This window comes from Plecotus auritus, assembly GCF_963455305.1.
Source record: "Plecotus auritus genome assembly, chromosome: 12".
Lineage (NCBI taxonomy): Eukaryota > Metazoa > Chordata > Mammalia > Chiroptera > Vespertilionidae > Plecotus > Plecotus auritus.
The window spans coordinates 30,475,763-30,489,811 of record NC_137778.1 but is presented as its reverse complement, the minus strand read 5'-3'; the positions used below and the strand labels follow the sequence as shown (position 1 = coordinate 30,489,811).

At 47.9% G+C, this 14,049-nt stretch overlaps 1 protein-coding gene across 1 annotated transcript in view; it reads left to right on the top strand.

Annotated features, from left to right (window-relative positions):
- Window positions 1–8,387: 8,387 nt before the first annotated feature.
- Window positions 8,388–14,049, top strand: part of INTS3 (integrator complex subunit 3) — a 39,137-nt gene continuing 33,475 nt past the window's right edge. Inside the window, exon 1 of the mRNA XM_080647408.1 lies at window positions 8,388–9,088. Coding sequence (XP_080503534.1) covers window positions 8,945–9,088 — 144 coding nt within the window. The 5' untranslated portion in view covers window positions 8,388–8,944. The remainder of the gene's footprint in view (window positions 9,089–14,049) is intronic.

Below are 14,049 nucleotides of genomic sequence, written 5' to 3'. Positions count from 1 at the left end.
TGTGGGTAGGAGGGCCCCGCTAGAGTCCAGCTGTGGGTAGGAGGCCCCGCTGGAGTCCCGCTGTGGGTAGGAGGGCCCCGCTGGAGTCCAGCTGTGGGTAGGAGGGCCCCGCTGGAGTCCAGCTGTGGGTAGGAGGGCCCTGCTGGAGTCCAGCTGTGGGTAGGAGGGCCCGGCTGGAGTCCCGCTGTGGGTAGGAGGGCCCGACTGGGGTCCAGTTGGGGGTAGGAGGGTGCACTGTAGACGGTGTGCAAAGGGAACCCTAGCCCAGCCAGCTCTGCACAAGACTGGGGCCTGGAAAAAAGTAGGGTTGACAAGACAAATATCCTCTTCTCCACCCCCTCCTTCCCTATGTCAAAGAGCTTGGGTAATATATCATAGCAGTACATTAAGTAATAATTTTTAAACTTTTAAAAAATGTGTTTTTTATTGATTTGAGAGCAAGAGGAAGGGAGACAGTGAGAGAGCAATATCGATGTGAAAGGGAAACATTGATGAGTTGCCTGTTGTAGGCACCGGGACTGGCCATCCAACCCGAGTCTTGGGTATGTGCCCTGATCAGGAATCAAACTGGCGACCTTTCAAAGCAAGGGACGATGCTCAACCAACTGAGCCACTCCAGCCAGGGCAAGTAATACTTTAAACGTATATGTATATTTATTTAAAAAAATGACTTCTACCTTTCTGGACAGATCCGTGGAATCTAATTAGCAGCAGAGGACAGTTTTGCAGCCTGAAAGTCATTTTTAATTAAATTGCAGGAGCTGTAAAAATATAAAAACAAATAAATTAACCATAAAAAAATACCTAATGCTGTCCAGGAAGACTTAATCTCATTGAGTTGGAAGGCAAGCAGGGTTACAGGCGAGGTGTTTACCACCAAGATGAAGGAGTTAGGATGCTGATGAATTTGGTGATGCATCAAGCAGAGGCAAAGATGCTGAGGAGGAGGAGGAGGAGACCAAGGAAGACAAGAGGGGGCGGGCAGGAACCCATTTGACTGTAGTGCAAAGCCCAGGTTTAGTGAGGGGGTCCAGGTAGGAAAAATCCACTCAGTTCCCTATCACATACATTGCATCACTGAGTGAGTGGCTGGGCTGGTTGCCCTTTAAGAACCTTTCCATAGCAAAGATTCCATAATCAAGTACGTCTGATAATCACTGTGGCACCCCCTCTGAACTTGATGCAACTATCCCACTATTATTCTCTACTTTTGGCTTTCAAATGTAGACTTCAGCAGGAGAGGGGTGGAAGAGATTAACCAAAGAACTTGTCCTCCTATCTAATAAAAGAGTGATATGCAAATTAATCATCACTCAGCCACACACAAGCCACACCCACCGGCCACGCCCACCAGCCAATCAGGAGAAAATATGCAAATAAACCCAACCAAGATGGCTATGGCCACAGAGAGCAGGAGGGAGGCTTGGGTTTCCCTGGCAATGGAGGAAGCCAAGCTTTCCGCCTGCCCTTGCCGGCCTAGGCCTCCACTCAAGGCTATAAAGTTTCAATGATAGAAGATACATAAATCCAAACAGAAATGGCGGCAGCCACGGAGCTGGAAAGAGCAGGAGGCTAGGGTTGCCCCTGGCAATGAAGGAAGCCAAGCTTTCTGCACACCCTGGCTGGCCCAGGCCTCCGCTTAAGGCTACAAAGTTTCAATTATAGAAGATACATAAATCCCAACAGAAATGGCTGCCGCCATGGAGCAAGCACAAGGCTTGGCTCCGCTCCAGGCTACAAAGTTTCAATTGTAGGAGATAAATAAACCCCAGATACCAGGGCCTCCGCTTGCGTCGCCAGGGGGGGTGGCCGGCCTGCAAACCACCACAGGCCCCTCGCCCAGGCCACCCCACGCCCCAAGGGAACCCCCACCCTGATCCGGGACACCCTTCAGGCCAAACCAGTTGGCCCCCACCCGTGCACCAGGTCTCTATCCTATCTAATAAAAGAGTAATATGCAGATTGACCATCACTCCAACACACAAGATGGCTGCCCCCATGTGGTCAAAGATCCTGCCCCCATGTGGACACAAGATGGCCACCACAAGATGGCCAGCAGGGGAGGGCAGTTGGGAGGAACCCAGGCCTGCAAGGGAGGGCAGTTGTGGGTGATCAGGCCAGCAGGGGAGGGGAGTTGGGAGGGACCAGGCCTGCAAGGGAGGGCAGTTAGGGGTGACCAAGCCGGCAGAGGAGGGAAGTTGGGGGCGACCAGGCCTGCAGGGAAAGGCAGTTGGGAGGGACCCAGGCCTGCAGGGGAGAGCAGTTGGGGGGGGACCAGGCCTGCAGGGGAGGGCAGTTAGGGGTGACCAGGCCTGCAGGGAAAGGCAGTTGGGAGGGACCCAGGCCTGCAGGGGAGAGCAGTTGGGGGGGACCAGGCCTGCAGGGGAGGGCAGTTAGGGGTGACCAGGCCTGCAGGGGAGGGCAGTTGGGGGGGACCCAGGCCTGCAGGGGAGAGAAGTTGGGGGTGACCAGGCCTGCAGGGGAGGGCAGTTAGGGGCAAACAGGCTGCCAGGGGAGTGGTTAGGGGGTAATCAGGCTGGCAGGCAGAAGTGGTTAGGGGCAATCAGGAAGGCAGGCAGGCAAGCAGTTGGGAGCCAGCAGTCCTGGATTGTGAGAGGGATGTCCGACTGCCCGTTTAGGCCCGATCCCAGTCGGGCCTAAACGGGCAGTCGGACATCCCTCGAGGGGTCCCAGATTGGAGAGGGTGCAGGCTGGGCTGAGCGACACCCCCCCCATGCACAAATTTCGTGCACCGGGCCTCTAGTATACCTATAAGCATAATCCATGGACACAGACAATAGTGCGGGAGGGGGGGGGACAGATACATGGTGAAGGGGGTCAGTGGGTGGAAATAGGGGGCATCTGTAATACTTTCAACAATAAAGCTAATTTAAAACAAAACAACAAAAAACAAATGTGGCCTAACTGGTTTGGCTCAGTGGATAGAGCGTTGGCCTGAGGAATGAGAGGTCCCGGGTTCGGTTCCGGTCAGGGGCATGTACCTTGGTTGCAGGCACATCCCCAGTGGGAGGTGTGCAGGGGGCAGCTGATCGATGTTTCTCTCTCATCGATGTTTCTGGCTCTCTATCCCTCTCCCTTCCTCTCTGTAAAAAAATCAATAAAATATATTTAAAAAACAACAACAACAAAAACAAATGTGGACTGCACACGGCATACTTTGGCTGCTGGTATGTCCCATGATCAGGTCAGCTCACAAAACTCCCAGCAGGCCAGAACCAGGCTAGAATACCGCATAGATCTCAGTGTTTGGAATTGGAGCAATTTCAAACATCTCTGAAGTGAGAGGCAGCATAATGTTGGCTAAGAAGAGGCTAACTATGGAGACAGCCTGCCTGGATTCAAATCCCAGCTTTGTCTCTCATAATCCATGTAATCTTGGGCAAATTTCTCAACTCTGCTAAGCCTCAGCTTTCTGCTCTGTAACATGGGAATGATCAGAAGACCTATCTCAAAGGGTCGCTTTGAAGATTACATGAGTTAATTCTCCCCAATACAAGCTTAGGATGCTGACTGGCAAGTGGTGAGAACTAGATAAGTGTTTGCTAGTTTATTGAGTCCACATCATGCAAACCACAATGCTACATGTAAGAAGGTCCTGCTGTTCAGAGAAGAGCTGGAAGTGAAATGCAGCACACAATTAGACCTCAGCGAGAGGTGCTGGTAAGATCTAAAAATCTTAGAAGAAAAAGTAGAAGTTGTGCAGTCCAGCTGCCTATCCAGGCCCAACATCTTTCTTAAAATATCTGTGTATTCTTCCATGTTCTACTGGAAAACTTTCAGGAACTTGGAACTCAAACCAATCTATTTTTGAACAGCTGTAACTGGAATATTCTTCCTGACATAAGAACATGGAGCGATTTCAATCATTAGAATTCCTTTTGAGGGAATCATTTTGTTTATGGACAAGGAGGCTTGCCCTTTCAACAGCCATGTAAGAAAGGTGTGTCTTTGTTTTGCTGAGGTTGGAACTGAGTTTTCATAGAAATTGTGAGGCTGAGAATGAACTAAATTCATTTGTGCAATAGTTGAGAGAAGAAGCAAGTAAGAAGTATTTCAGTAACTGAATTGGGGCTTTGGGGAGTAAATATATCTAATAGAGACTTTTATTATTTTTTTGTAATATTTATTGTTGAAAGTATTACATATGTGCCCCTTTTTGTTTTCCCCATTGCCCTCTCCCTGCTCTAATAGAGACTTTTAAAAAAGACTAATGTTGCCAAAACCGGTTTGGCTCAGTGGATAGAGCGTCGGCCTGCGGACTGAGGGGTCCCGGGTTCGATTCCGGTCAAGGGCACGTGCCTTGGTTGCGGGCACATCCCCAGTGGGAGGTGTGCAGGAGGCAGCTGATCGATGTTTCTCTCTCATCGATGTTTCTGACTCTCTATCCCTCTCCCTTCCTCTCTGTAAAATATCAATAAAATATATTTAAAAAAAAAAAAAAAAAAAAAGACTAATGTTACCAGGAGGTCGCTGGTTCAATCCCCACCTAGGTCACATGCCTGGATGTGGGCTCGATCCCCAATGGCGGGCAGCCAATCAGCCAATCGATGTTCCTATATCTCTCTCTATGTCCCTTCCTCTCTCACTAAAATAAATAAAAACATTTTTTAAAGAGGTAGAGAGATAAAACATCAATAATGAGAGAGAATCATTGATTGGCTGCCTCCTGCATGCCCCACACTGGGGATGGAGCCCACAACCCAGGCATGTGCCCTGACCAGGAATCAAACCATGACCTCCTGGTTCATAGGTTAACACTCAACCACTGAGATACAGCAGCCAGGTTATTGTTAACATTTTATGAACATCTTTCCAATGTAAATAATAAATTGTTTGATGTTGGGTATCCTATATAATAAAGAGTTAATATGCAAATGGTTGTCACACCCTCATGCCCTCGAGTTGGGGCCAGGGGACCTGAGGCGGGGCCAGGGGACCTGAGGCTGCACTGGGAGACCTAAGGCCGTGCCCCCCAACCAGCACCAAGCCAGGGGACCTGAGGCTGCGCCCCCTGCCCAGCGGGGCTCAACGGGGGTCCTGAGGCTGTGCTGCCCACCCAACGGGGCTTGACGGGGGTAGGGTCGGCCAGGTCTGGGTCTCGCGCGATTTTGAGGCATGCGCAGGTGGGCGGGGACTTGACTCTGGGTCCCATGGCACACCCCAGACTCTGACAGGAGGGAGATTTTCATATACATTTTACTAATTTTTTTTTTTTTTTTAAATATATTTCTTTATTGATTTCAGAGAGGAAGGGAGAGGGAGAGAGAGAGAGAAACATCCATGATGAGAGAGAATCACGGATCGGTTGTCTCCTGCACATCCCCTACGGGGGATGGAGCCTGCAACCCAGGCATGTGCCCTTGGCTGGAATCGAACCCGGGACCCTTCAGTCCGCAGGCTGATGCTCTATCCACTGAGCCACACCAGCTAGGGCACTAATTTTCTTTCATCACTGACACTTCTATTATAGTGAAAGGGCAAATAGCAATATTAAAATATTTCCTCTAATTCCCTTTTAATGTGCACAAATTTCATGCACCAGGCCACTAGTTTAATATAAACTCGCTTTACATTTATTGAAAAGCCAATCTGCCTTCACAGTGCTTCCAATGGTCCTAGCACTGTTCTTCTCCCTTGCTATACACCTCTCCTCTCTCTTTCAACAGTTCCTGCTGCCTCCCCCTCACCCACATATTGGAGTCTCAGCAACATAACATCACTCATTTCTTTAGAGATTCCTCCAAGATCTGACCCCAGACTCTTCAACATCCATTCTGGATGAGCTCCTATAGGTTCACCCTAGTGTGTCAATACCCTGTTGACAACCGCCTGCCTCCCTATCTGGAGCAGAATCTGTCCGGATGCAGTCTGAGGAGTGCAAAGAGCAGGCAACTGTCACCTCCTGTGTCTGTCACACAATGGGCTATTTGGAACTTGTGGCCCCACATACAACTCCTCCCTGCAATCTCACATCACGTTTCTCACGTTGCTGCTGCTAATCCAGTCTTTCCCCAACCTGTTCTCTGTTAAAAATCTGCTGCAGTGCACGTGGGGCACTCTATATCTTTTCAAGTTAGTGTTTTCAGACGTGGAATTGTTGAATCATATGATAATCTATCTCTCTTTTAAAATAAACTAATTTAATTTTAAAATCAGCAATTAAACAGTTGAATATATGAGAGATGCAATGAAAAGTTTCTCTTGCATCTGCCCTGTTGTCATCTATAACTACATACATATAAGTAAGCACTTTTTTTTTTAAACCTTTTTGGTCCTTCCTGGGTTTCTTTGTATGAATATGAGCACATACAAATATATATTGTCTTCCCCTTTCTTATACAAAAAGTAGCATCTTGCTTAGCTCACTTAATAGCTTGAACTCTTTCCATATCTATTTAGAAAGAGGTTCCTTATTCCTTTTGCAGCTGCATCGTATTAATTTTGTGCAGATACCATAATCTATTAACCTAGCTGATGGACATTTACCTGTTTTCAAACTCTTGCTATTGTATACAATGCTATCATGTTTAATCTGATACCTACACCTAATGCCATGTCCCATGCAGAATATCTGCAAGATAAACTCCTAGGAGTGGGATTGCCCAGTCATAGGGTATACATATTTGTAGTTTTTTATATCCATTCTAAAGTACCCCTTTATAGGGCTTACCAACCTGCACACCCACCAGCAATGCATGAGAGTGACTAATCCCCTAAAACTTTGACAACTGTTTTCAAATGTTGCGATTTTTGCCAACTTGACAGATGAAAGGTGGTGGCTCAGCTTAGTTTTATTCCATTTTTTAAAATTGAGGTAAAACATACATATAGTAAAATGAACAACTCAACAAATTTTAACACATGTATGCAGTGCTCGCTTCAGCAGCACATCCACTAAAATTGGAACGACACAGAGAGGAGTAGCATGGCTCCTGTGCAAATTCATGAAGTGTTCCGTATATTTTTGGGTAAAACAAACAAAAAACATATGCAGTCACCCAAATAAACCATGCAATCATCACCCAAATAAAGATGTGATTGTTCCCAGCACCTCCTAAGTCTCCTTAATGTCCCTTCTCAAGCAATACTTCCCCCAAACTCACCCCCTCGGAGCTAACCATTATTCTTTATAATATATATTTTTTATTGATTTTTTACAGAGAGGAAGGAAGAGGGATAGATAGTCAGAAACATCGATGAGAGAGAAACATCGATCAGCTGCCTCTTGCACACCTCCTACTGGGGATGTGCCCGCAACCAAGTTACATGCCCTTGACCGGAATCGAACCTGGGACCCTTCAGTCCGCAGGCCGACGCTCTATCCACTGAGCCAAACCGGTTTGGGCCTAACCATTATTCTTACTTCTATTGCCATAACATTCAGTATTCTTGAACTTCATATACATGAAATGACACAATATATACTTAGTGTGTCTGTATTCTATTTTTGTTTCTTTGCTTTTAAGACTATCTTTTAAAAATCAGTTGATTGGTAAACTGAAAGGTCACAGGTTCGGTTCCATTCCCTGTCAGGGCACATGCCTGGGTTGAGGGTTCAACCCTGGTTGGGGTGCGTGCAGAAGGCAATCCATCCATGTTTCTCTCACATGGATGTTTCTCTCCCTTCCACTATCTCTAAAATCAATAAAAGCACGTCCTTGGGAGAGGATTAAAATAAATTGAAGAAAATGGTTCTGTCATTTAGTAAAAATTTGCGAGATCTAGTGCTGGCACAACTGTGATTTGCACAAGTGGCTCTATGCACTTTTTTTTGAGGGGGGACAACGTCTGGCTAACTGCACTTGGCGTGAATGCATACACTTGCTTGTGTGATGCATTCTCAGCTCGGGGAGCTGGTTCCATGGCATCTGAAGGCATTTACTCCGGACTGCTTGGGGTGACAGCTCCGCTCCCTCACTGCCAATTCGTAGCTACAATTGGGGGTTTCCTAAAGTCAACCACCATTTCCCAATTCCTGTACGTTCCCAAGCTCCGGATGGAGAGAGGAAAGGATGGTTAAGGAAGTTGAGGACGGAGGCCGCGCTGCGCGTGCGCCATCAGTGCGCGCAAGCGCAGCCTCGCTCCTTCCTGATCACCGTGCACTTCCCCGCCCTCCAAGAGCAAAAGAGGACTGCGATTGGGTGTTCTAGTTGTCCATCAGGACGGTCGCTCTTTTTAATATCATTGGCAGCTGGGGAAAAGGCCGGCCTCTGTCCTCCGCCTACCGCTCCGAGACTCTGAGTCACCGCTGAAAGCGCAATTGGCGGAGGCCGAGGACCGCGACTGCTCACTTCCGGCGCGGGCCTCCACGATTCCTCCCCTCCCCCGCTGTCGCCCTCAGCCTTCCCACCCCCCGCCCTTCCACCATGGCCGCCTCTGTGTGGTGTAGGGAGAAGCTGGCCCTCGGTGCCTTCCCGTAGCGCTTATGGCCTCACCCTCACCCCCAGGGAACGGATCCAAAGGAGCCTCGCTCTCTAACCCTTGAGGCACCAGCCAGGAAGGTTTCCCACCCCCTACTTTGGGGCAGGACTCCTCTTTCACCCACCTCCTGAGGCAGAAACTTAGGGTTTCCCCTACTTCTCTTAGGGTCAGAAGCCAGAAGGGGCTTATCTCCCACTTCCTCAGGGCCGGGGGCTTCTCCTCCCCTCCCCATAGGGGCGCAGCCCCTGATTTCAGCATACTTAGGAGCTAACGGCTCTTCCTCAGCGCTGCCACTCCACGGCAGGACCTAGAGGGCCGTCCGCCTTGGCCTCCTTCAGAGCGGCCTTCCGCAGAGGAGGGAGGAGTGGAGAGGACAGGGACCCTTTCCCACCCTTCCCCCCTAGTCCCTTTTGCCCCCAGTCCCTGGCAGCCCAGAGGTCCTCATTTCTAGGACTCCCCACCCATCCACTCCCTGGCCTTTTCCCGTCTCCGGGCTGCAGCCATGGAGTTACAGAAGGGAAAGGGGGCAGCAGCAGCTGCTGCTTCAGGAGCAGCGGGAGGTGGAGGAGGAGCGGGAGCAGGAGCCCCAGGAGGGGGGAGGCTGCTACTTTCCACCAGTTTGGATGCCAAGGATGAGTTAGAGGAGGTAGGTGTGGGGGAGGGGAAGGGAGTTAAGAAATGGGGTTGAGGAGGGATACCGGAGCGGATATGGGGTGGGGGTTGGGGAGGAGGCCTTCAAGTTTTTTCTAAGGCAACACACTGTTCCACACTTCCTGTTCCTGAAGGAAGAAGTGTGGGCCAACTTCCTGGACAGGTTGTCATAGCAACAGAAGCCACTAGTATGAAAATGGGTGGGGGGTGTTGAGGAAGGGATACAGCATCCCGATCAACCGATTTTTTTTTTAAACATAACTTTCCACATACAGGCCACAGCTATTAATATTTGCCCTGTTTCAGACTTAGGTCATATGTTGAGAAGTAATGTATGTGTGTGTACGTGTCCGGGGGCCCGTAGGACTTGTAGCAGATCTTGAACCCTTATGTTAGATAGTATTGACTTCATGTAGGCACTGTCAATTGCCAGTTGATGTTAACTGGGCATGTCTTTATTTATTTATTTATGAATTTTTGTAATAGCTCACTTGAGCCAAATTGATGGCATACACGGGGAGCAAGATCTGAAATGCTCCCTTAACTGGGCATTTGGAGTGAGTGAAAACTTAAGGAAACGTGGTAGTGTTTAGTCAGCATCATCTGGCAGCAGTGAGGTGAGGGGCACCTTCAGAACCAGATAGCACACACAAAGATGCCAAGGAAGTGGGTGGAGTGAGGTGATGGAGTGGACTGTAATGGGGATTTTAGATTAGGGATAGTAGACCTCTCCTTCCTTTCCCCACTTGTTCCTCTTCCCCTGCCCCTGACCACCCAGATTTGATCATGCATCTCTTTCCACTGTCACATACCAAGAGACATGCTTAGGAATATGAGACCCAGAACTGGGAAATGATTGTTGAACTGTCCATAAGATCTCATGCATTCAACTTGGTTATCCAGGGACAGGATGAGTAAGCTAGACTCTGGCTCTTCACAGCCATTTCCCTGCTTGTAACTGTCACTGCCCTTTATCAAATATTAGAGGGTGGGCAGGCAGGCAGGTGGAATTCAGAATTTAGATTTGAAGAAACGTTGGTTCAGGTTCAGGTGGTGGAATATATATCCAGAAATGAGTTTTGTGAATCAAGAGGTGGCTGGATAGCAACTTTGCGGATTATTCACCAGCAAATGTCTACTCACAGATAGACTTCCTATCATGCTTCTCCCCCATACTTCTTTGTGCTTTTAGGAAAATCGAAGTTTGTTTTCTCCTGTTGTTTTGATCAGTTAAAGTAGACATCACTAGGAATATACACAGTGCTTCTAAGAGTCATGTATTCCCAAACAATGACTTCAGTTTGAGTTACCCTTTTTTAGAAGTGGCCACTAGCAATGACAAAGTATTGAGCCCTTTGTTGTAGCACTGGAGCTCTAGAATGGTAGAGAGAAAATAACTGACTGCCTTTGATCCCTCCACCAGTTTGAGTGGAGGGGAGAAGTCCCCAAAAGTGGGATGAAAATCTGTTTATTTACCACCACGATTGTTAGAGTCATCCTGCCTCTGCTCTAGTTTGTGCCACAGAATCAGCACCCTGTTCTGAGCAGTGACGTGTTTACTAGTAAACGAAGTGGGATGGCAGGCGGGGAACACAAAAGAGAGGAAGCATTTATTTTCTTGCTTTTTTGGTCTGTCTGAACGTGAACTTGCAACTGTTTCCAGGGAGAGGGGGAGGAAGGGTCTCTCTTTTCCTGAAATCCTTCCTGGTGTAGATGTTTCCAGCATGCCTTGGGCTCCCCCTTCCTTTCTCTGCCCTTTGTCCTTTGCATTTGAACTTTCCAGCAAGCCTTGCCACTCTGTTCTTGTTTTGTTGTTATTTTTTGCAATTCGTGTTGCTCTTTTTTTTTTTTTTTTCTTTTATCTTGCTACTCTGTTTTTAACCCCATGTGTATGGTTCCCATTAGACCAGAGTGTCTCTAAGGGCGTCTTTTACTGGCTTCTTCCTCTGGGTCTCCCCACAGATCTCTGCACACAGAAGTTATCAAAACCTCATGGAAGACGGACTGATCTCTGCTTATTCTTGTTTGGTTATCTTCTAACACAGGCCTACCTGTTGCCTGGGAACACAGAGTTAGCTTCCTGATCATACATGTTTACTGTGTGCTGAGTCTGATAGGAAATAGAATGAGGGAGACCCAAGGTCTGCTTTCCAGAACTTATCATCTAAAGACTGAGTTAACTTACCATAGGAAGGTTAACAACAACAACAACAACAGTAAAACTGGTTATGGTGGTGAAGAGACTGGGGTCATTAGAGCTGGCATGATGAGGAAGGGCCCCTCAGGGGTCTGGAGTATGAAGCACTGGTGAGGAGCATTCCAGGCAGGGACTGTGACTCTTCTACCCGAGAGAGCATTTGTTGTATCCTTTCTTCTCCTTGGCCCTGTTCCTCTCTTTGAAGAGGGAATTCTTGCCGATCCCTATCCCCTTTTGGGAATGAGATAAAAATAGTGCCACAGATTGGAAGCATTTAGAACATGTAGCTCCTAGTCTCATAAACGTTCTCAGCCCCCCGGTCTTTTCTCTGCTGAGAAGGACCCTGTCCACTTGGAAGTCAGGCCGAAAGCAGGAGCTGGGGCCCAAACAAGTCAGAACTTCCTCTTAAGCTATGGGCAGGTGTGTCAGGGTTGCCTTTGGTTAGAGGTATGTCCCTTCCAGGTTTTCTCCAAGGAATAATTCATATCTTGTCTATGAGGAATCTCTAGGGAATGGGCTTCGAGTCATCTCTTATTATCGCCCCCCCCCCCCCCCCCCGTTAAATCCTCATTTCTCAGATACGTGACTCTTGTTTGTGGAATACTTGGAAATGCAGCTTGTTCAATAATGCGGGTCCTTGGGATTTTGCAGGTTGGATCATATCCTCTTTCTGAAGATGGTAGAATTTAGTCCTTCAAGGCCACTCACTGACTTCCATAAGGGGGTAGTATTTAATATACATTTTTTTTTACCAGACTGTATATTCACCTGGCTGAGGGAGGGGAAACTGAGAAGTTAGAGGGATCCTTCTGACTTCAGTCTCCAGCTTCAGGTATATACTGGAAAACTGAAAGGCCACCTCCCACCCCCTCTGCCCATACTCCACCTCCTGCTGCTATCATGGAAACCCTGTTCAGGTACTCTGAATACTAGAAAAATTAATTCAGAAGCTCCTAGAAATGGTAAATAATTACTCAGCTCTCTGAGGTGCTATTGTGGAGGGCTTGCTCTGAACAGAGCTGTTCTGCCAGCTGTTGGCAACTGCATGTATGATTCCATCTTTACTCAGGGCCTGTAGAGACTGGGGGGAAGAGGGGAGGGGTACTGCTACTTGATTATAGAGATTTGGCCTCCTGTCGCCCTCTTTGAGGCAATGTGGTCCTTCTGACATTCTGAATGATTTGTAATTAGTTCTCCCATCCGTGTTTGGAAAAGTAATTTCTGTAGTTCGGAAAAAGTAGCATCTTTTATACTTCTGTTGCCTGGAAGGACTGGCCCTCACATTTCTTTCCTCATTGCTTTTATCTACACATCCAAATTCTGGACTCTCCCACTTCATACATCCTTACTTTCCAAGAGGCCACTTTTCTTCTTGACTGGGCAGTGACTCATAGAACTGCCTCAGGCCTCTGAGTGGAGTTTAGAATATTGAGAAGGGGCCTAGAGAAACCTGGTTCAGCCCAAGGTCTCTGTTCTATCGGCTGTAGGGCTGTGCATCTGTCTTTGCTGTAGGATCTTGGGGCAAGGTCCTTCAGGTAGGCTTCCTCCCCTCTCCCCTGAGCTTTTTTCTTCTCTCCTAGAAGGTAAGTAGGAGACGAAGCTTTTCATTCTGGCTAGGGACTTAACCCATGTTCTGTAGCAGCAGGATTCAATTTTCAGGAATCTTTAAAGATGAGCCATTAGCCATAGTGGCAGGGGTCAGTCTGGTCCTCGTAGATTTAGTTGTGCAGTTGCTGAGCTTCCTCACAAAGGGAATAGATTCTAATTCAACTGAGGCTGCATGCTAGGTGCTTTCACGTTATGTACATTATCTCGTTTAATCCTCAATCTTCGCAATATAGGCTTTGTTTCTATTTTCAGATGAGCAAACCAGGGTTTAGAGAGGGTAAGTAATTCACCCCAGATTAGCCCAAGGCTAGCAAGTGGTGGTGGGGTTCTGCTGGTCAGTTTGCTTATTAGCTTGCTGCTGCTATTTGACTTGCATCTCTGTTGATTCAACAGATTTTTCCTTTGAGGGGGAAGCAATATGTAGAATTCTAGGATGCTGTGCTGGCTGCTTGTGTCTCATCTTCCTCCACTTTGATTCTGCTTGTTAACCTAGGCCGGGTGAACAGGTCCCCCCAGAGCTGTCAGCAAAAATAGTTTGGGCCTAGCCACTGGAGGCACTGATGCTGCGGTCATTGACAACTACCTTGGGTGGAGAGGGATAAGGTTTAAGAAGAGAAATCCAACCTGAAGTTTTTCCTTCCCTCCCCTTACATAGAAGCTAGACTAGGTAATGATGAATCTCAGAGCTTGTGGGTGAGGTGGGCTGTGAGAGTCACGGCTCAGCTTTCATGTGATCTCACAGCTCCTTTTCACACGTACACAGGTGCCGTGATTAAGGCGGAACACAGTGCTCTGACCTAATTTGAGGGACAGGCCTGGTGATGGATAGTGAAGTTCTAACACCTTCTAACCTGAGTGGCTTTGGGCCTGTTTTAGATAGAAGTTGTTTTTTTTTGTTGTTTTTTTTTAAAATATATTTTATTGATTTTTTACAGAGTGGAAGGGAGAGGAGGGATAGAGAGTTAGAAACATCGATGAGAGAGAAACATCGATCAGCTGCCTCTTGCACACCCCCTACTGGGGATGTGCCCGCAACCAAGGTACATGCCCTTGACCGGAATCGAACCTGGGACCCTTGAGTCCGCAGGCCGACGCTCTATCCACTGAGCCAAACCGGTTTTGGCTAGATAGAAGTTTTGTGACTGTGGGAG